At 35.4% G+C, this 23570-nt stretch overlaps 1 protein-coding gene across 1 annotated transcript in view; it reads left to right on the top strand.

The window, feature by feature from the left end:
* The window catches only part of ANKRD12 (ankyrin repeat domain 12), a 121513-nt gene that overhangs the window by 75232 nt on the left and 22711 nt on the right, over positions 1-23570 (top strand). The window contains 1 exon segment of the mRNA XM_036874289.1: positions 1070-1217. Within this exon segment, the coding sequence (XP_036730184.1) occupies positions 1070-1217 (148 nt within the window).

The raw sequence follows: 23570 nt of genomic DNA, 5'->3' as shown, positions 1-23570 counted from the left end.
AGATGATGTAGACCAGAGCATGAATCAAGTGAATCAAGGACAGAGCCCTAGGGAAACAATCTATGGCTTAGATATTTACAGATCTTAGGAGACTCATTTCATTTGACTGACGGTAACATAATTGTAGGTAGAAGAGCGAAGGGCCAATAAGAAAAAAGTAGTCAAGGCCCCAAGGGTAAACATCTTTTTAGGAACTTGACTGTAAAGGAAAGAAGAGAGATTTAGCTAGAGGAGGGGAGTATAGATGTGAGCAGTTGCTTTTTTTTAACCTGTGTTTCATTTCTTTATTGCCATTATTTTAAGGCAAAAGAGACATGAACTGAGAAGATTGGCTTTTAGAAAGGAGCCAATCGAAAAAGAGGTAAGAAATATAGAAAGGAAGAGGAATAAGGAGCAACAAACAAATGAAGTGATGACTAACCAGTCGCATCTTGGTTTGTGGAGCCCAAAGCTTATGAAATTAGTGAGGGCAGGGTTCTTTAAGAAATGAATAAAAAATTAGATATAGGGCCATGTAAGGGGACCATGAAAATGAGAGGCCTTGAAGTTTAAGCTATAGTAGTTTTAAGTAAACCCATGTCAGTTAGTGATAGTTTAAATCCCAGAATGATGGGGAACAGGTGATTAAGAGCCTTGGTAGCGATGGTAGCCTGAAACAGAGGGGAGATACTTCTTTTGAGACTTCCTGTAGCCTGTACATTCCAAGAGGCCAGGGAGCTTTATACTCTTGTTCATTGATTTATCTGAAGAACTTGGAGCAGTGCTTGTTAATAGGTACTCAGTAAATATTTGTCAAATGTATGATGAAACAGGAAGAAAAATAATGAGATTCAGTGCTAAAATAGCCCAGCTTAAATTTTGAGGAGCAAATTTCTTTGTAGTAGATACGATCAGAAGGGGGATGGCGATGAAAATGGAACTTGAGAGTAATTATGATTTAGAATAGACACTGAGGAATGGAGGCAGAGGAGATGAAGCAGGAGGATATTATGAGTGTGATCAAGAGGAAAATGGTTGAAATAATGCAGTCTACGAAAGGACTGAGTCTTCCTACTGTTTAATGTTGCAGATAGTGAAACTGCTACTTCGTCATGGTGGAAATCCATTTCAAGCTAATAAACATGGGGAGCGTCCAGTGGATGTAGCAGAAACAGAGGAGTTGGAATTGCTGCTAAAAAGAGAGGTGCCTTTATCTGATGATGATGAGAGTTACACAGGTTTGTTCCACATGATCTACATTCACCTGTTTGACCTGATATTTAGTAGAATATTCTACTTCTGCTTTATAATACCTAAAATGTTGAGTACCTTAGGTAATGCTATCTAGCTATTAAGAATGGTGAATTTAGTAACCTAAATTTAGGTGTTTGCTACATGTCCTCTGTGTAAATGGAGTCATAATGCTCTCGCCCTATTTCTGTGATTTCTTTTCCCCACAGATTGCTGATGTTACATTCAAGCCTATTGCAGCCTCTCTCCCCATTAATAGCTACCACCACTGCTATACACTACCACCACTAGCTATCCCACATCTGAGTTCTTTTAATTCTTTTATAAGTTAGAGCACCACTAACCAAACTCTTCCTGGCATTAATGAGTCATCTTTGCATTTTTATTTTTGCAATTTAGGTGGTTGAACTCTGGTCATTGTTGTAAAATACAGGCACAGTTTTAAAAAGGAAAGACCCGAAAAGAATATTTCATAAAACTTTTGGCATACTCAGAGTTTAAAAAAATAAACATAAACAATTAAAAATATATAAGAAAGTCTTTTATGTACAGATTGGAAGGTTTCACCATGTTTCAGGCAAAAATCAATGGAAAACAATTTAATAAGTCTCATAACTGGCCATATCTTTACAAAATTGTAAACAGTTCCTATAAGCAATTAGGTAATAATACTACTTTTATATTATTTATAAATAAAATGAAACCATACTCATTTAATCTCAGCCATTGCCAGAGGGCAATAGGACAACATCTGTACTTTTAAAAGAGAAAGGTCTACCATTTACTTTTTTTTTTATTGAGGTATAATTGACATATAATATTGTATTAGTTTCACATGTACAGCATAATGATTTGTATACACTGAAATATGGTCACTGCAATAAGTCTAGTTAGTAATGGTCACCATACGTAGTTACAAAGTTTTTTCTTTCTTGCTTGTAATGAGGACTTTTAAGATCTACTCTCTTAGCAGCTTTCAAATGTGCAATGCGGTGTTAAGTACAGTCACCATGTACAGTACATCCTCATGACTTATTTATTTTATAACTGGAAGTTTGTACCTTATGACCCCCTTCACGCATTTAACCCACCCCCCATCTCTGACAACCACCAGTCTGTTCTCTGTATGGATGAGCTTGGTTTTTGTTTGTTTTTTAGACTACACGTGTGAGATCATAGAGTATTTGTCTTTCCCTGTCTGACTTATTTCACTTAGCATAATGACCTCAGGGTCCATCCATATTGTCTCAAATGACAATATTGTGTTCTTTTTTATGGCTGAATAATATTTCATTGTGTATATGTACCACATCTTCTTTATCCATTTATGCATTGATGGACACTTAGGTTGTTTCCATATCTTGGCTATTGGAAATAATGCTGCAGTGATCGTGGAGGTGCATATATTTTTTCGAATTGGTGTTTTCATTTTCTTTGGATAAATAACCAGAGGTGGAATTGGTGGATTACATGGTAGTTCTATTTTTCATTTTTTGAGGAACCTCCATCCTATTTTTTTATAGTGGCTACACCAATTTACATTCCCACCAGTGGTGCAAAAGGGTTCCTTTTTCTCCACATCCTCAAGCCAACACTTGAAATTTCTTGTCTTTTTGATAATAGGTGTTCTGACAGGTATGAGGTGATATTGCATTGTGGTTTTGATTTCCATTTCCCTGATGATTAGTGACGTTGAGCATCTTTTCATGTGTTTGTTGGCCATCTATACGTCTTCTTTGGGAAAATGTTTATTCAGATCCTCTGCCCAATTTTTAAATTAGATTGTTTGCTTGCTATTGAGTTGTATGATACCAGTTTTTTATGTATTTTGGATATTAACCCCTTATCAGGTACATGATTTGCAAAGATTTCCTCCCATTCAGTAGGTTGCCTTTTCATTTTGTTGATGATTTTCTTTGCTGTGCAGAAGTTAAAATCTCAATATTTTATTATGAAAATGTTCAAACACACAGCAAAATTCGGAGAATTGTACAGTGAACCCCCTGTACCCACCAGCTATGTTTTGCAGTTGTTAACTGTTTGCTATATTTCCTTTATTACATTATCACATATCTATTCATCTACCCATCAATTCTTATTTTTTGATGCATTTCAGAATAAGTTGTGGACATCTCTAAATAATTTAACATGCATTTCATTATAACTAGAGTTCAGTTTTTGTATATGATTTTTAGGTAATATTTATATTTGTGAAATTAATAATTCTTTAATAAAACATTCTATGAGCTTTAAGAAATGCATAGACCTTGTATAATCCAACCTTATCAAGATACAGCATATCTCCAATACTCCAGGAAGTTCCTTATGCCCCTTCCTAGTCAGTGCCCACCCCTACCTGATCATTTACAACCCTCATGGTAAAGATGATTAGACAAGAATCACTAAAGGCTGGTAAATCTAGGGAGAATTCTTTTTTTATAAGAGCAGATATTTACATGACCTTTTCACATTACAAGAGAGGAGGAAAAAAAAAAACGATTATATGGTAGAGAAATCCACCACCTGGACTGAGTGATCAGAATTAACATCATCAAATGAGACACAGATGCATATCATGTGCCTCTACGTGTGGTACCCTGAGAAGGATAGAACATCACTTGTAGCATTCTGGCTGAGAATGTATAATCATGAGGAATGTTCTGCTGCTTTTTAAAAGCCACTGTCACCAAAGATTAAGAAATGTCAGTGTCATGAACCAGTAAAGGCAATAGAAATGTTCCAGGCTATCCAAAGAGGTAATAATTAAAGGCAGTACCTGCTCCATGACTGTTTTCTGTCCTGGAGGGGGAGAAAGATTATAAAAGACGTTATTAGATCATTTAGCAAGGAATATGGACAGTAGATTAGTGTCGTATCAGTGTAAATTTATGAAGTTGACAACTGTACTGTGGTGACGAGAATATCTGTATGTCTTGGGAAATACTAAAGTATATAGGGATAAAGAGCCATGATATATGTAATTTACCCTCATATAGTTCAGGGAAACAAATGTATTTACACACATGTGTATATATAGAGAGAAAGTAAATTATAACACAAGAGAGCAAAACGTTAACAGGAGGAAAACCTGGGTAAAGGATATATAGTGTTCATTTTTTATTTTTCTAACTTTTTGTGAGTTTGAAATTATTTCCAAATAAAATCTAAAATATACAAACACATAAAATTTTTTTGCTTTGTCCATTGAAAAGATCTAAAACTGACTAAGACAGTAGCAGTAATCATTCCTAGTACCCAGATTATAATCAGGTAATATTTTCTCCTAAAAGAAAACCAAGGTTTCTTGGAAAAAATGAGTGATGCTAAGTCTAGGGCAGGAAATGTGTAAGATGAGCTTGGAACATCTTGTCATTTCAGATTTCAGGTCTTGTCAGAGGCCTTAGGAGACAACTTGAACAGTTCCCCACTGGTCAAAAATGCAGTAGTTTGAGTTTCATTAAGGGTATTAATTGCAAAGATTTGAAACCCATCGAATATGTTTAAACCCATGAGTCTATGATGATAAATTTTTAAATTTATCATGGTCATCAGAGAACCAATTTGTTATCTTAAAAATTAGGCAAAAAAGAGGAAAAAAAGCAGTCGTTTATTTCACCTTCATATTCCTATATGAACTCTTGTCACTGGGTAACCTCATTATGGGTGAGGAGAAATGTTTTTTATAAGATTAATCCAGCTAAAAGAGTGAAAGGAAAGACTGACCATTTTGCAACCCCCTGTTAGTTAATGTATGGGAGCATTGAGGATCAACAGTTGCTAACATTAAATTAAAAAGAGAAGGAAAGAAGGCATTGCCTGCCCTTGCTGGAATGCCCCTCTCCTCCACTCCCCAGTCCTCAGGATCCAGCTGCCATCTGCAGGAAATACCCAGACAGAGGAGCGTGCTGAGCTGCACCAAGCAACATTCAGACCGTAGGAAACCCCAACAGCATCGTTTCCCAACAGATAGATAAATTGTACGAAAATAAGAAGAACCTGTAGAAAATAATAAAAATGACTTAAGTGGCATATCACACTTTCAAAAATGGGCAAGACTAAAATATTAAGCATGTATTTAACAGGTAATTTATAGTTCAGGGGCATTTTGTACAAAACTCAGTTAAGGGCTTCCCTGGTGGCACAGTGGTTAAGAATCTGCCTGCCAGTGCAGGGCACACGGGTTCGAGCCCTGGTCCGGGAAGATCCCTCATGCCGCAGAGCAGCTAAGCCCGTGTGCCACAACTACTGAGCCTGCGCTCTAGAGCCCACGAGCCACAATTACTGAACCCGCGTGTCCCGACTACTGAAGCCTGCGCACCTAGAGCCAGTAGTGTGGGGGGAGAGGGGAATAAAGAGACAAAAATGTAATGTTGGTTAAAGGGTTGATAAGCAATATATTGTAGTGGGAATGGTAATGATGGGGCTGAAGCTATAGGCAAAACTGTAAAGGTGGCAGCTTTCCTTTTAGTATGTATTTTCACTCCTTCAGCCTCCAATAAATGTAAACTAAAGTGTTTGGTACATAGACATTGCTTAATAAATATTTGTTGAATTGTGGGGGAGGGGTAACTGGCCCTAAGGGATTATGCCAGAATCCTCCATCCCCCACAGATCCAAGGAGTAACTGGGCTGAGTTTGTCCATTACTGAGACTGGGGAAGTTGGAGAAGACCTAGTCCAGCAACAGGGAGGTCTCCTCCTGGTGCTTCAGTGCTGACTGGCAGTCCTGGGGGAGCCCACTTTCCCTTCCACTGCTTGCAAAGAGCTGCCTCTTGGACTACTTCAGCTTCAACAGCGACAACAAAAGGAGTACTTAAGAAAATTCAAGGACAGCGCAAAGGCTTTTTGGAGCTAGTAAAAAACATGATTATATAATCAGACAACACAGTAGATGAGCTGAAGTGGGACTTAAATGATTAGGCTATAAAATCAAGTAAAACAAATCCTCACAACACAGCAAAAATACAAAGAGAAAGAATCCTGAAAGAAGAGATAAGATAAAAGACTTAGGGAATAGATCTAGGAGCTCTAGCAGATCTTTTTTTTTCTTAATTGGAGTATAGTTGCTTTACAATGTTGTGTTAGTTCTGCTGTGCAGCAAAGTGAATCAGTCATATATGTATACATATCCACTCTTCTTTAGATTTCCTTCCCATTTAGGTCACCACAGAGCACTGAGTAAGTTCCCTGTGCTATACAGTAGGTTCCGTTATCTATTTTACACATAGTAGTGTATATATGTCAATCCTAATCTCCCAATTCATCCTACCCCCCCATTCCCTGCTTGGTAACTGTAAGTTTGTTCTCTACACCTGTGACTCTATTTCTGCTTTGCAAATAAGTTCATCTGTACCATTTTTCTAGACTCCACGTGCAAGCAATATTATACATTTGTTTTTTTCTTTCTGACTTACTTCACTCTGTATGACAATCTGTAGGTCCATCCACATCTCTGCAAATGGCACTATTTCATTATTTTTTATGGTTGAGTAATATTCCATTGTGTATATGTACCACATCTTTATCCATTCCTCTGTCAATGGACATTTAAGTTGCTTCCATGTCCTAGCTATAGTAGGAGCGCTAACAGATTTAGCATATGAATAATAGCTAGTTATGGGAATTTAAAAGGGAAAAAAAGAAACAGGTGGAGAATAGTCCATAATTATACAAATAGAAGAAAATGTTCCTGAGCTGAAGCAAGCCCGAGTCAATCAGTTATAAAGCTCAGTGAGCTCCAGGTGGATTGATGGAAGAAGCATGTACACATACCCCTAGACATTTTGATCAAATTCCTTGTAAATTCTGAGTGTAGCAAGTTACAAGGAAATACAGTCGCATTGGCATTGGACTTCTAACTTACAACAGTGGAAGATAGACTACTGAGAGAAAAGAACTGCAGCATAAGAATTATGTACCTGGCCAAGGTATTGTTCACTTGTTAGGGTAAAGGAAAGATAATTTAGGGGTTTAAAAGCTATATCAATGTATTTTCTTACTTTTTTAAAAAAGAAGTTATGGAAGAATAAACCAACATCTTATAAAAGTGGTTACCTAATAGGAGAAGGGGTTAAAAGAAAGGTATGTGAATTGTTAGTCTTTTTGAAAAACAGTCTGGCAACAGCTAACAAAATACAAGGGCTCTTACCTTTTAGAGAAATATACTGAAATATTTCTGGATGAAATGATACCATGAATGGGATGTGCTTCAAAATGATACAGGAGTAGGATGAATACAGGTATGGGTTGGCCAGAGATTGATGGCTGTTGGAGCTGAGTGATGAATACATGGGGGATCAGTATAACATTCTGTCTACTTTTGTGTAAAGTCAAAATTTACCATTGTAAATACAGTTTTAAAAATACTTATGCTCCTTAGTATAGTAGTCATACTTCTGGGAATATGCCATGTTTATTACAGCAGTGCTTTCAGTGGCAAAAGAAAAAATGTATAGTCATACAGGGGATCAGTTGCATAAATCAAGGTATATAGCCACACCACAGACTATTGTACAGCCATGAAAAGGTATATCTTAACACTGTACCAGTTACTTGGAGAGATTTTCATAAGATATTATTGAGTCAGAACAGTCAAGACGAAGGATCATAATATCTCCTTTTTGTAAAATGAACAGTGTTTTAAAAATCTATATGTTTGTATATGCACATATATTTGTGTAAAATTTTATAAACATGTAGTAAAATCTGGAAGGGTGTATCTCAGGCTGCTAATGAGGCATGTGTTGGGGGTCAAGTGGCAGAGGAAGGGATGACTTGGGTGGAGGGAAAGGAGGTAGAGCTGGACACAGTTGTGTGATAATATTTTTGTACACATAAATATACAGGACTCTACAAAATCTCTTGCCCTGCACCACTGTTTATTTAATCCCCATTCCCTTCCCTTCACAACTAAGTTTCTTAAAGTGCATTGTGGTGCACTTAAAGTACCTTCCATCCAATCTGTGTTTACTAACATCGCACATGATCTTCCAACAACAAACCCCTTAGCTGTCTTTTTAGTCTCTCTGTGGGATTTGACAGTGTTGACTGTGTTCTTCCTAAAATTTTCTGGTCCTGGTTTCAGAGAGGCAGTTCTCTTCTGGCTTTTTCTCCTGGAAGATAATTCTCTTCCAGCTTCTCAGACTGTTCCTTCTCAGGTTCCTTCCAGATCTCATCTCTTCGTTTCTTCCTCATTCTCTTCCCATACACCCCTGTGTTCATTTTTCCAAAGATTTACTTTCTGGAACCCTCTTCTCATACCAGATAATCTCCCAAATAAAGTTCACCCACACTTACAGCTTTAACTACCATCTATGTTGTGAAGCCTTTTAAATATCTCTTTATTCCATACGTTTCGCTTACGCTTCATGCATATATATTTAACTGCTCTCCGGATGTTACCACTTAGAATTACCACAGAAATCAGTGTACCTGAAATGAACTTCTTTTTTCACATTTACACTCCTCTTCTTGTTTTTCCTGTCTCATCATTGAGCTATATGTATGTCCTAAACTTGATAGTCATCCTAAATTCGTCTTCCTCCTTTTTCTTCAGGTCAATTAGTCTACAGCTGTGTTTGTGCACCCATGATGTGTGAGGCATTGTTTAAGCACTGGAGATCTAGCTGATTAAGAAAGTGGAGATACTAACATAATCATCCCCTAACCCTTGTCACTTCTTATTTTCAAAATATTTGTAAATCCATCTACCAGTTGGAAGGTGAAAGTCATTTGAACATCTTTGTGCTATGTGAAATCAGGATTATAATAGCTGAATTACATAGGCTTCCGCAAGAAAGTAAGAAAATAAGATTTGAAAACTAGGAACATTTCATGTGGTATGTTAATACTCCCATTTATTATGGCTACAAACTCTGTAATCTTGGTCTCTTCAGAAAACAGTAGCTGTGAAAAGCAGCTTTGGTTAAAAATCTTTCTGTGAGAAAGAAGTGCTGCAGTAAGTTTTTCCCATGGAAGAAGTTAGGTATCTTATTTGAACTTACATGTTTCATTAGAGTGAAACACATCTTTTAGAATCTTTTTTGATTATCACCGATATTGTTTCATGTGTTCATCAGCTATGTATTGATTTTTCAGCATACTTATTTTCCTCATGGTGAATGTGCCTGAATTATTGCTTGATCAAAATCCCTCAAGGAATGATTCAAAAATCATCAGTAAAAATCATCCGTAAGTATCATACAAAGATTTTGAAGTTGCTGAAAAAGACTGATAAAAATACCCAAATTTATTGCTTAATTTACATGAGGTCCTTGTTAGACTTAATGTCATCTAATCTAAATTCAGAATGTGTTAATATTTAATCAAGTATTCATTTTACTGCCCATAGACGTTTGTACATATAAAGCCTGATAGCATTGTTACCCATCTTGTATGTTATGTCATCCATGTGACAGATACACTTTAAGTGTTGCAAAGTTAGAGAATATAACTGACTATGGATTTCAGAACTTAATAAATTTGGAGTAGATAAAAAGGTACTATACGTGTAACATTTTAAAAACGGTTTATTCCATTAGTCATTGTGCTTTGTGACAGTGCTACTGAGAGTAGCTGTTCTGCAAACTGTTACTGTGCCTCAGGATACAGAGCTTGTGCCAGAGTGTACATCAGTGCACTGCTTCCTTCATCAGAGGAAAAAATGCTGCTGTGACAAAAATGTCAGCTGAACTAAGTGTGCTCGTGACATAACTGATTTCCGTCTCTGGCACAAGCCCGTTATTTCATCGTTTCATCACAGATTTGTAATAAACAATTGGCAGAGTGGCCTTAAGTTCATGGACCACACTGAGTAGCCATTTTATGTTGTGCATATCAGACATTTATGATATTGTTGCAGGAAATACATGTCCTGGTTACTACAGCTTATTTGTATACAAATGTGTGGCACTTTTAAATTTGCATAATTCTTTAGTTGTTTTCCCCCAACCTCTGCCCTTTTTCCACAGTCTTATTCCGCATTACCTTCCTGACAGAATTCTATCTAATAATAGTGTTTGCTACAAATAATTGCTTCTTGCTACCCTGCTGAAAACTCAGTCATATTCAGAGAGCCAGACCATGCTCATAAACCATAATTACGGTAACAGAGGTGTCACACGGCGCCTCTCCCGATACTTTCTGACACTCCTTAATTGCCAAAGTAGAGATTCTGCTACAAGTTTGCAGACCCTGGTTTTATTACTTAAACACAGTGCCCAGTGGGCGAAGTTGAAAATGCCAGGCATTGTTAAAATAATTATTCTTCCTTTTCTTATCTTACTTTGACTGCCAATAATCTGGCCATGTTTATTAAGCAGCTGCTATACACTTTCCTCACTTGCATGCTTCAGCTTAAGCAAGGAAATGCTCCATCATAATAAATAGACAAGCTACATTTAGAGTCTACCATAAGACAGATTAGGAAACTTTTTAAAAGACCGTGATATGTTGTTACCCTCTAGTGTTTACTGAGTGCATTTCTGTGTCATAAAATACACAAAATGACCAGTATTTTGAAGCCTTATTTTCTGAATGTTAAAACAGTAGATTGTAACTATTCTAAATATATTGTCATATTTGGTAAACTTATATCCTCAGTTTTATATTTCAGGAGCTATGAAAAAATGACTGTTGATACATGCACATATGGAATTATAACAGTTAAAATAAATCAAGAGGTACAAAAAACAATTATTTAAGTCAAAATATACCAGAAATTTTTATTAAATGGATTATGTGATGTTAACAGTTTAAGTAGGAAGAAGCATCACCTTTGGAAGTTTTAAAGCAAACTTTTTAACCTTGGAAGCATAAACACTGCAGGTGGAAATTACATAGCGGAAGCACCATATTTGGTGTTCAGCACCCTTTATTTTTCACATATATGTCACTGTAGTATTGATGCTTACAATAAATGAAAAGGCACTTAAATATCCATGATGTGCAGAGGGCTGAGCATACAGCATGATAAGCAATGAGATATTCTTTAATTTAATGATCAATTAAAAGAAATTCTGGGACTTCCCTGGTGGCGCAGTGGTTAAGACTCCACACTCCCAGTGCAGGGGGCCCAGGTTCGATCCCTGGTCAGGGAACTAGATCCCACATTCATGCCACAACTAAGAGTTCACATGCCACAACTAAGGAGCCTGCGAGCTGCAACTAAGACCCAGTGCAACCAAATAAATAAGCTTAAAAAAAGGGAAAAAAAAGAAATTCTATCACTGTGTTTTGCATACTCTGCTTTTTCTCCTCTGCTTTGTGACATATATGGTGCACTTTATACACAGAGTTCTGATTTTACTTTTTCAAACTTTTTTCTAAATATCACCAGCTACTTCTGCCTGAAACTTAAACAACCAAAACCCCTACAGTTCTCTTATTTGAAAATCAGTACTTTAAAATCAATACAGATTTTATCATGTGTTTTATGTGGATTCATTATATCAACCTAATTCTAAAGCTTAAGAATTTTAAATTCAAAGTTGAGTGTTTTTGGGTTTTTTTTCAAGAAAATTTTATATGTCAAATTTTGTTAAGTAGAGGAAAAGGGAAAGAAATTATAAATACCTAAATTACCATACTATAAGCATTTACTCTTTAGTAGTGTCTATAAAAATTACATAGTTCTATATTTTTTACTTGTTCATGTATCAGAAAAATAAATGGGAAATTGTGACTGCAGCTGGGATGTTCTTTGGATGCAAATGAATGTCTTTAAATTTTTATGTTACATAAAATAATAGTCCTCTAAATATCGCTCTTTGAATTTTATGTAAATATAGTAGTCAAGAAATTTTTAGTGTGTTTGCCCAAAATATGTAAAATTGCTTATTGCAGATACCAAAACTAATAGATTTTTTGTTAAAAATATTTTAGCTTGATGGTTTTCCTTAAAAACTGAATTTGTACCAGTGCCTAGCAACTTAAAGTGAGTCTGTCACATAATTATAGTCCTTGAGATATTGCTGAATATTTAAGACTTAAAGCTCTATGAAGGGTACATTTGGGCAGAACCCTTAAAAAAAGACCTTTGACTTTAAAATATATATGCATACAGTTAAATGAGTTTAGCCTTAGCTATATCATTCTGTTTTATCTAGTCATGGTTTGAAGGACCTCCATGTAATATATATATATATATGTATGTATGTGTGTGTGTATATATATATATAGAGAGAGAGAGAGAGAGAGATAAATATCTATCTATCTATCTACCTATCTATATATATATATATAGATGGAATAGCCGAGACTGGGTGATTTTTGTCAGTTTCCTGTAGTGACATCAAAATTTTTGTAGTGATACCAATCATATTTTTCAGAGGGGGAAAATCTTGATAATTTTTATTTATAGAATTCGTTTCTGTGTTACTGACATGTTGGTAGAAAGGCCATGCATAACTACTAATAGAGGGAGTGTAAAGAGTGGTGTGATACTTGATTTTACTTTTTATGTAAATTTTGCTTTTAGACATAGTATTTTCAATTATTGATTATATTCTCTTCCCTCTCCAGCTCACCCCTAAATTCTTAGCTATAACTCTCTTACCTATATCTGTTACTTTAGAAATACAGTGAAAATATGTTCTCATATGGCATACTTACTTCCAAATAAATGTATGACTACTTTTCTCCTGTATAGTAGAATTAAAATATCTAACCTTTACTTAGGAAAATTGAGGTTTAGAAATGGAGATTTAGAAGAAACTGTATACAATTACCCAATATTTTATTTTCCTGTCTCTAAGCTGCATTTCTCAGTCAATTTAGGGATATAAAAGCTGTAAAGATTTGTTTCCTAAAATGCAGGTGTTTGTTTTCTAACGTTACTTCCTTAGCTAGGTAACATAAATAAGTTATATAATCAATTCTTAAATATACTAGTTGTGGTTAGTGGACTATTGCAAAGCAGAGGAACAACCCAAATAGGCATAAGAGAAGCCTGCCTCAGTTGTGAACTACCCCTGTCAGTGGAGCCCCGGAGACTCTGAAACTCAGAGAAGACTGCAGTTAGAGAGGACCACGGACCACTCGTGCAGGGGAACACCTGCTGTAGAGGTCCTCCACAAAACTGCTGAAGAAACAAGTTTTCCCCTTTATCAGTATGAAAAGAAATCCAGAGATCTGAGGAAAATCAACTGAATGAAAACGAGAAGGGCCAAAATGAACAAGCACAACAGCTGATTTGGAGAATGTAAATTACATAGGAAGCAGAAGGGTAAGTTCTTCTCAGTATGCGTGGAGACACTGGGGGTGGGGGCAGTCGATCCACTAACCATAACAAAAGGCCACCCTGAAAAAGTCGACAAGGGAAGTCCTTGAAATTCAAAATGTTTATCGTTACTGAAAGTAAATATTCCATATAGGGCTAAAGAATGGACTGGACATTGCTGAAGATCTAATTTGAGATCTATGAGAAGGGCAACATATAAAACATTAAAAAAATCATTGGAAATATGAGAAAAATGGTACAAATAAACAGACAAAAAACATACCCAGGATATGCAGTATTCACTTTACAAAAAAGAGCAAATGTTGGGAGAAAGTAATTTTTTTAATGGAAGAAGATGTCCCTTAACTGGAGAAAGAGGGTAATTTTACTTAAAAACAAAAGCAAAACAAAAAGCAAGGAAAGGATACATTTACATGTATCTAGATGTATCCACATCTAGATACATCATGACTTCAAGGATAAAGATTATTTAAAATCTTATAAATGCCCAGACTCAGGTAAACATGTTACCTACAGAAGAAGGAGAGGGAATCCGATTTCTTGTTCTTAAAGATGTTGTGAGAAGACTGTGTAGCTACAGTCACAACGTTCTGTGAAAATTATTTTGAACCTAGAATTCCATTCCCAACCTGTCACTCAAGTGCAAGGGCTAAAGAAAAACATCATTAGACATACTTTCTATTCTCTTTCTGAAAAAATTATTCAAATATATTACTTTTCAGTGACACAAAATACAAGTCTAAGAGGAAAATATGAAGACTATGGATTTTGATGAAAAATTTGCAAGTGACAGCAATGAGCAGTTGGCATATTTTAGGACAAAATGTCAGCTTTGTGAAGAATGTTATCAAGAAAAGAGTAGATTACAACATACATAGTGTGTGAATTAGATTCTGAGAATTCACTGTGTCATGGTATTGATAATATGAAGATGAACAAGACAGAAGGCAAAACCTCAAGGGAAAATAAACTATATATACAAGTCACAGGCTAAATATTGACAGAAAGCAAGCTAAAACGTGGTCTGAGTTGGGGGTGCTCATGGAGTATAAGCATGCTTTCTGAAATGACAATAGTAGACCGCCTTGGTCAGGGAATTTAGAGGAGCCAAGAGGACAGACTTGAGGTTCAGAAATTCTGTTCACTTTATTATTTCTAAGTTAGTTAAATTCAAATAAAATCAAATGTAATACTTTTAAGTTATGAAGAATGATTCGCTTGAGTGATGGGGCTATATTATGGTTGACTTTTCTTTACCCATCTCTATATTTTCCTGGTTTTCTAACGTTAACTGTTTTTTACTTTTGTAATAAAAGAATAATAAATACTACTTGAAAATGAAACAGAAGCAATGTTAATAAATGAAGATCACTAAAGAAGTTTATCTTAGGACTTTTTTATGCATTAGCGCATCTCTGAATAAAAATGATATATATAAACACAATTCCAAATTTTTTTTTAAGTACTATTCCTGTTGTTAAAAGAATTCATAATTCTGATTGAGTACATTACACCAAAAAAAAAAAAAAAAGGCTTTCAACATTGTAGAGTTTTTGGCAATGGAAATCAAGCCAAAACCATCATTTTTTCCCCACTCTTTGGAGTGCTGTATTAATTTAATCATAAGAGCTCGTATTTTAGTGCTCCTATACTATTATCTAGGTTTCAGCCCTGGATCTCGAGTTGTGGGTAAGTTAGTTAACCTGTACGTGCTTACGTTCCACATCTGTAAAATAGGAATTACAGTACATACAGTTCCTGAGTACATACAGTACTTAATGGTGGTGTGGTAAATAAAGGTTAAATGAGTTAATACACAAAGACACATAGACTATTGACTGGCACAGAGTAAGCACTTGATAAATGTTTCCTTTAAAAACAGTGAAAACCTGAAATAAAGTTATCATATTAGACATGTCCAGTTATTTAAAATGAAACATTCAGGACCATCCTTTATATGATATTGCAGTCTTATAATCTTTAAAATGTCATTTTTATTTACCATCATAAAGATGAAAAATCTAATCAAGTTCACTGGTTTATATAGTCAATTTAAAGTAGTCAAGACGGCTTTTTTCCTTTATTTTTTTTTCTAGCTTTATTGAGATAATTGATATAGAACATTGTATAAGTTTAAGGTGTAAGTGTAATTATTTGATATATGTATATATTGCAAAGTGATTACCACAGTAAGGTTAGTTGACACATCCATCACGTAACCTGATTACAATTTTGTGTGTGTTGTAAGAACGTTTAAAATCTACCCTTAGCAACTTTCAGGTATACAGTACAGTATTGTTAACTGTAGTCACCTTGCTGGTATGATTTTTTTGTTTTTTGCCATAGAGCCTACAGTTAACTCATTTACTGTCTTTAATGAAAGAGTATCTTTTCATATGTATTCCTGAAAATGTGCTTACATATTACCTGATTTTATACTCAGAAAATTATTTATTTTAAAACTCCCTAAGTATAGTATATATGTTATGGTGGGGGGGGTTAATTCTGTACATTGCATGATATATATTCATTGTTGAAAACATTTTTAAATAGATTAATTGTATGCAAATTAATGTTTTTAGTTTCAATATAGAAATTTTTAATTTCTATAGTGAAAGTACAGAGCAGAAAGAGGAGTAGTATTATGAACCCATGTATACTTATTACCCACTTTTAATCATTACCACCTTATGGCCAGTCTTGTTTTGTTCTATCCATTCTTCCCTATCCCATCATTTTGAAGTCATTTTATTAGAAAATATTTTAGTAGGTACCTCTTAAAAGATAGGAATTTTAAAAAACATAATATCATTATCATACCTAAGCTAACTAAACTGTATTACTAGTAAATATTTGGTTATTGTTCCAAGTTCTCATTGCCTCATAAAATCATAAGTTTTTTTCAACTTTTTCAAAATCTGAATCCAAATGAAGTCCATATATTGCAGTTGGGTGATTCATTTGAGTATCTTTTAATCTGTAAATATCCCCTTCCATTCTTATGTTCTTGTATTTTTCTGTTGTTGAAAAAATTATGTGCCTGGCAGTTTTTCCCAAAGTCTGGATTTTGCTCATTGCATCTCCATGATTTTAGTTAAGGAAAACTGTTTTCCAAATATTTTTCTTATCTCAATTTCACATTTTCTTTGTTAACCTACAATGAGTTTAGTGGTAAACTGACTTTAATATTGGAAAGAAAGAGTTGCTTGTGGTAATTACAAAGGGATTTAGCCACAGATTGAGCAGGAGATTATTTTAATGGTTCTGATCAATTTTCTTAATTTTTGTCAAGACAGAGGTGAACATTAGGCTCCTTTTGAAACTGATTTCTAGCACTTAGTATTGGCATAAACTCTGTATAAGTTATCTAAATATTTTACATGCTGATACTGCCCATAATTTTAAAACCTTATTTTTCATCACTGCTTTTCAAAATGTGACACACTCTAATATATATCTAGTATTTATATGGGTTCTCTAATTTTCCTTTTCTTCACACTTGAACAGTCTTTATTTCAGCTTCTGAAGGAGGCTAATTTTTCCATTTTCATAAAATACAAATTACATATGTACTCAAATAATTGTACAGACACCACACTATATAAAGATGGTGCCATTGTTTAAAAGTAAATTTCTGGCTGACTCAAAAAGGTTCAGCAGCTGATGTATAAAAGCATGAGCTCAGTATAGGAAGAATATTGGAAGTGTTAGTGCATAAGGTGTGAAAGTGCAGGCTATACAAAATCTAAGGGTGGCTGAAAGCCGTTCAAGTAACAGACCTAATCTCCACGTGACCAGTGATGTGGGAACTGATACCGTGTGGGTGAAGTGGTTGCCACCTCTTCAAAGTGCTGACTTTAAGAAGACGTCAGCAATGAATGAGACAGAAAGTAGTAGTAGTCAGTGGCACTTGGACGTTAAACAAAATTGTAAAGTGGATAAATTTGTGTTACATTTTTTTTTTTTTAAACATCTTTATTGGAGCATAATTGCTTTACAGTGGTGTGTTAGTTTCTACTTGTGTTACATGTTTCTGTTCCTTTCTGCAGTCCTCCTGTCTGTCCACCATAAGCACCCTGACTTGATTTCTTGACATCTTAATCCAGTTCTGAAATCCCCTAGTTGTATGACTCATTCTACATTTTATTAAGTATCTGCACATGCTAGGTATTACAAAAGTCCCTAAGTGTAAGTCACAGACTTGTATTTGAAGTATCTGTTGGGTAAGTGAAAAACAGAAACAGAACAGTAGAGCTACCTCACTGGAGGTTACCTTCCCACAAAGAACTCCCAAATTCCATAAATAGGCGTTTTTATTCTCAGTAAATGCACTACTATCCCTACCATCCTCCGTCCCACAAATAGATAATACCTAAGTTTTTCATTCTCCAGGTGCTATAATTTACACAGGTGCTTATTAATAAAGTAGTATACTTTTATACGTTTATAAGAAGCTGAAGTGTGTGTGTGTGTGCGCATGCGCGTGCGTGTATTTAAGCACTTATTCATCTAGAATAGGTGGAATGCATAGGGGATATTGTAGAACAGATAGCCTTCTCTTTGCCCCTTGACTTTCCTGGGAAACGATCTTTGACCTCCCAAATCCCAGTGATCAGGATAGCAGCAATAAAATATACACATCTTTTGGAATGGTTTCAAACCAGTGATGTTCCCAGGCGTAAATAAGAAGTTAACTTTACCTCCTTCCAGATCAATCCAAATAAACATATAAGTAAATACCAATGCAGACATAGCCTCAAGACAAGTCCCCTACCCAGCCTCCTCCCCACAACAGATTCCTACCCCTGTGCCCTTCCTAAAATATAAATTCTTGAACTGCACCTCTCCTTGACCGATAATCTAAAATATCTTCTAGTTAAGTAGATGGAAAATAATAAAGAGTAACTGATTAAAGACAAATATATGATATTTAATCTTTGGAATCTAAAATAAATGATACAAATGAGCTTATTTACAAAACAGAAACAGACTCACAGACATAGAACACAAATTTATGGTTACCAAAGGGGAAAGTGGGGGTGGGGTAGATTACAGGTTGAGATTAACAGATACACACTACTATATTCAAAATAGATAAACAACAAGGGGCTTCCCTGGTGGCGCAGTGGTTGAGAAACTGCCTGCCAATGCAGGGGACACGGGTTCGAGCCCTGGTCTGGGAAGATCCCCCACGCCGTGGAGCGACTAGGCCCGTGAGCCACAATTGCTGAGCCTCCGCGTCAGGAGCCTGTGCTCTGCAACAAGAGAGGTCACGACAGTGAGAGGCCCGCACACCGCGATGAAGAGTGGCCCCCACTTGCCGCAACTAGAGAAAGCCCTCGCACAGAAACGAAGACCCAACACAAACATACATACATACATAAATAAAAATTTTTTTTAAAAAAAGGATTTACACAACTATATTCAATATCTTATAATAAGCTATAATGAAAAAATGGAAAAAAATATATATACATTTATATGTAAAACTGAGTTACCTGAAACTAACACAATATTGTAAATCAACTATACTTCAGTTTTTTTAAAGAAGTAACTGATGAGAATCTACATAAACGTGCATAGAAGTTTGGGGACTAGGAAGTAATACACTGGTATGGCAAATGTGTATAGCAAGAAGGAATGAAAGATGGGAGATGATGTAGAACATGCTCTGAAGGTGGATGAAGACACCCCGGGCTATATCCCCTAATGGTGAGGTGGCCTTGGACAAGCTACTTATTAGCTCTTACTCTGTTTATGTGTCTCTTAAATGGGGATAATAATTGATGGTGTTAATAGTTGATGGTATTAGTAGTAGAGATAGTGCTTCAGATTTTGGGAAGTCTTTTATCCTAGAGGCAGGAACCCTCAGATGAGAAGAAACATGATATGATCTGTAATGCTGGCCACATTGTGGTTTCAGGTGATAACTGATCTAGGCAAGCACTGGTGAGGACCTGAGCTGGGACAGTGGCCATGGGGATCGAGAGAAGATGGACGTAAGAGATAGTCCAGAGAGTGACACTTGAACGGTTGAATTTGGAAGCTGAGGAATTGAGAGAGTTGCAAAAGACTCTGAGGTTTTTAGTTTGAATAAGTGGGTTGTTGTCACGCCAGAGGTGGGAAAACATTGGCTTTTAGCAGCAAGAGGAAGCAGTTGTGGAAGAGAAAGTAATGAGTTGAATGTTTTCAGTCTTGAATTAGGGTGGTTGAAAGGAGTCCAAGAAGTTCCAGGTTAGGCAGTTGAATCTCAGAGGAAAAGTAGAGACTTGGACTTGCCTAAAAGTTCTTTAAGTTTAGGGTCGTGGTATATTTAGTTTCGTTTTGTCATCACCCACTCCCAAAGTATATGTGACATTAGTAGAATATAGTTATGTTTTCTGAAGATGTGTAATCATTAATATAATCAGACTATTTTAAAAGCCCAGAATCTGTTGATTTTATTAGTCAGGCATGTGAAATATAATTGCTTCGTCAAATGCATGCTGGTTATTTTGGAGAGATTTTGAAGGAGAAGGGATTTACTTTATATACTGTCATCTCCCTGCGTTGGTCACATCTGTTCCTTTTGGATTCCATACAAGATAAGGTGGAAATTTATGGTAGCCTCAGTAGGGGAAAAGTCAAGCCTAAGGATAGTTGTGATCTCAAGTAACATTTAGCTATTCTTTAAATGTCACTAGTGTTAGTTGTAAATATCATAGAGTGCCTTGAGAGGTACAGAGCAACTTTCAAATGTATTTGTGTTTTTTATCAATTAAGTTTCATTTTGTTATTTAGCATTTTCTCATGGAGAAGAAAAAATGTTTTAATGAAAAATTTAATGTTTTAATGATTGCTTATTTCTCACTTTTCTTCCTAGTTTCCCAAATAAAATTGTTGAGATGATAAACATTAACATTTTTTAAAGGAGCTTTTTATCAGAAATAATTTGGTAAAATGTTTTAAATATGAGTTCAAATTTAGTGACTAAAGAGATATTAAAGACTAAAAAGATTGCAACAAATTAGAAAATAATGCAGTATAATGATAACCATGGCCATTTTGAGAACAAGGATTTGAGGATTTGGATTCTAGGTGAGTTTCTTACTCTAAGCAATCATCTCCTAAGGGAGGCAGAGCAAACATTTTTTTTTTTAAGTTACTACTGCACTAGAATTCCAAGACCAGCTTGATCTATAGTCCTGGGTAAAGTAACAAAAAGGTTTGGACTGCTTAGGGAAGAAAAGGGTTTCAGCCTGGTCTGGCAGTGAAATGGCATCACAGAGATATAGTATCTTTGCTGGGGTCACAGACTAGCCAGCTTCATGAGAACCATGCAGGGTCGTTGCTGCTGGTGCTTGAGAATCGCATGCAGAGAGGAGCAAGCCTGTTGGGCAGGTGCAACTCAGCGACCAGAGCCAGGCTGCTATCCTTCCCTGGGGTAATTCCACACTCTTCATCACGGACATATCATGTACCATAAGGCTAACTTATTCACTTTAGAAATTATATTTTTCCCTTTTAAAAAAGTAGGAGTCTCTTTAAAAGAACCATGGGGAGAAAAACATATCTGTGTTGGAGAGCATTGCTTAATTACCTTCAGTTGATGAATCAGGAGCACAGATGACAACCTTACATCTCTCAGGTACACGTATCTGTGTAACTCAGAGAATCTGCATTTGACCTTTAATATGTATATTCAAAATGGTAAGCACTATGATATAGTGATTGAAACATACACAGGAGTATGTGTGTAGTATAATTTAAGTAATATATTAATATGCATAGGCAAAGAAGACCAGAAGAAAATAGGATGAAGAAATTATAAAGTGATGTTACACAGGAGAAATACAAACACATGGGAAAATGAGCCACACCTGTAATAAAAAAATCAAACAAATAGTGGTACCATTTTGTACCTATTAGTGAAGTTTTTAAAAATATTTTTTCTGATGTTAAAACTAATACATGTGTTAGGCTAGGAATTTGGAAAATACAGCAAAACTTGAAAAAAAATAAAAAGGCATAATTCCTCTGGCCAGAGTTTAATATGGATACTATTTTGATGTATTTCTCTCATTTCTTTTTCCCTACATACACACACACACACAGACAAAATTATATACTGCTATTTTCAACTGACAAACTATACGAAAGTTTTTTCTAAATTATTAAGTATCTATAATATCAAATAATTAGGACAACCTGAATGTCTCCTCAGGAGAATCCGTTTAAATGATTACACATTAACTCCATGTAATATGCAGCCCTTAAAAACAGTAATAAAGAAAATGCAACTTCAAAAGAAAATATCTACAACTGTTCAATGAAAAAAAGCCATATGTGAAATGGGACATGCTGTGGTTTGAGCTCCTTATTTTCATAATAGTTGTTTTCATGCCATTAAATCCTACCTGAACTTCCTATACATCCTTCCTGCCTCAGTTCAGTGCTGTTGCTTTGAGAAGCCTGCTTCCCTTCACTTCTCCCAGTATACTGACTCTTTCCCAAGTGCACCCTTTGGACCTAGTGCCCACTGCCATTTTAGCGATTATCAGGTTGTGTAACCGTTACAGCACAGGACTGTGTTCTTTTCATCATGTCACTCGTAGCACCTAGCACTCTGTGCCTGGAGGAGCATAATAAATATTTACTTAAGATTGATTCTAAGTGTCGAATTAAGGTTTTGTGGGATATACAAAGGAAAAAACCCTTCCCAATTTCCAGTAAAACTTACCTAATGAGAAATAATACAAATAGAATACTTACATATAAACCCTAAAAAATCAAGTTCTTAACGGCAAGGGGAGAACAGCCCTCAAGAACAAATTGTAAATAAGGCACCAATAAGACAAAATAACACCTGTCATATCAGTACATATTCTTGTATTCATTTAATCAAGGAACAGAATAAATACTACTTCCAAAACAGCCGTTCCTTTTTTGCAGCATGAAGTTCTATGGCTTGATACTCTGTATTGCAATATTGATAACTGGGAATGGAGTTATGCTTACAAGCAGTTGTAATTCCAAAAATGTTCTTTTTTATACCACATGTCAATATAACCGTGTCACTCATTGGCACCTAATAATAGTATTGTCTTAGAATATTTCCACATCTTCTCCAAAAATAAGATTGTGATCTCTCCACGGCTCCTATCCAGTGCTCAAAACCTTATAGACACTCTAAAATGCTTCTGGAATTTGAATTTCCATGTAAAGAGAATATTTGGGAGCTAGATCACTTCAGAGGAAGCTTGATGTATTAAAATAAATTTATAACTTTAATATTATTAAATACTTAGCCAAAAAAGTGTTTAGTTACTTTTTATAATGAGTTTGGTTTTTTCCTCTTTTGGTCAGAGGCCTCAGTTTTCTTTTCTTTTAATTAGAGGTCTGGGTTTTCTTTCCAGTTGGAGGCCCCATATATGCAATGTATATTTCAGCTAAGAAAAGATGCCCAACTAGGAAGAAAATAAACTATAAATTAAAAAACTAATGAATAAAATAGCTTTTTTCTAACTATGTATCCAGTTTATCTGTTATAATCTTGACTGTGTAATTGGGGGATATATTTCTTCTTTTTTTTTTTTCTTTAACGGATAGTAAAGCAAATAGTCATGTGTCTTGTATAGTTAAAACCATTCACCTTTATTCAAGTTCTGTCCTTTATGGGAATCATTTGCTCTTTTATGCTTTTACTAATAAAATTCTGAAGCATATAAAACCATCTGTGATGTTTACTTAATTATAAACCCTTTAAGTTAGTGACTGTTAATCTTTTTTACATCAAAGAACTTCACTTAAATATACTCTCTCCAGGAAAAAAGAAAATGTACATATATGTAAAATTTTATTGGGGACTTCCCTGGTGGTCCAGTGATTAAGACTCCGTGCTTCCACTTCAGGGGACGCGGACAGGTTCCATCCCTGGTCAGGGAACTAAGATCCCACATGCCGCATGGCACAGCCAAAAAAAAAATTTTTTTTTGCATTAGTAGCCAGTGTTTTCCTGAATCCAGTCCCCTGAGTTATGAACCTCTTCATTATATTATACATACATTTTAATATTAGATACGTTTTTTTGGTATCTGTGTTGTAAATCCAGTGTATTGTGTGCT

Source organism: Balaenoptera musculus, chromosome 14 (genome assembly GCF_009873245.2).
Source record: "Balaenoptera musculus isolate JJ_BM4_2016_0621 chromosome 14, mBalMus1.pri.v3, whole genome shotgun sequence".
NCBI lineage: Eukaryota > Metazoa > Chordata > Mammalia > Artiodactyla > Balaenopteridae > Balaenoptera > Balaenoptera musculus.
The sequence above is the reverse complement of the archived record's forward strand: the minus strand, read 5'-3'. Positions and strand labels throughout refer to the sequence as shown.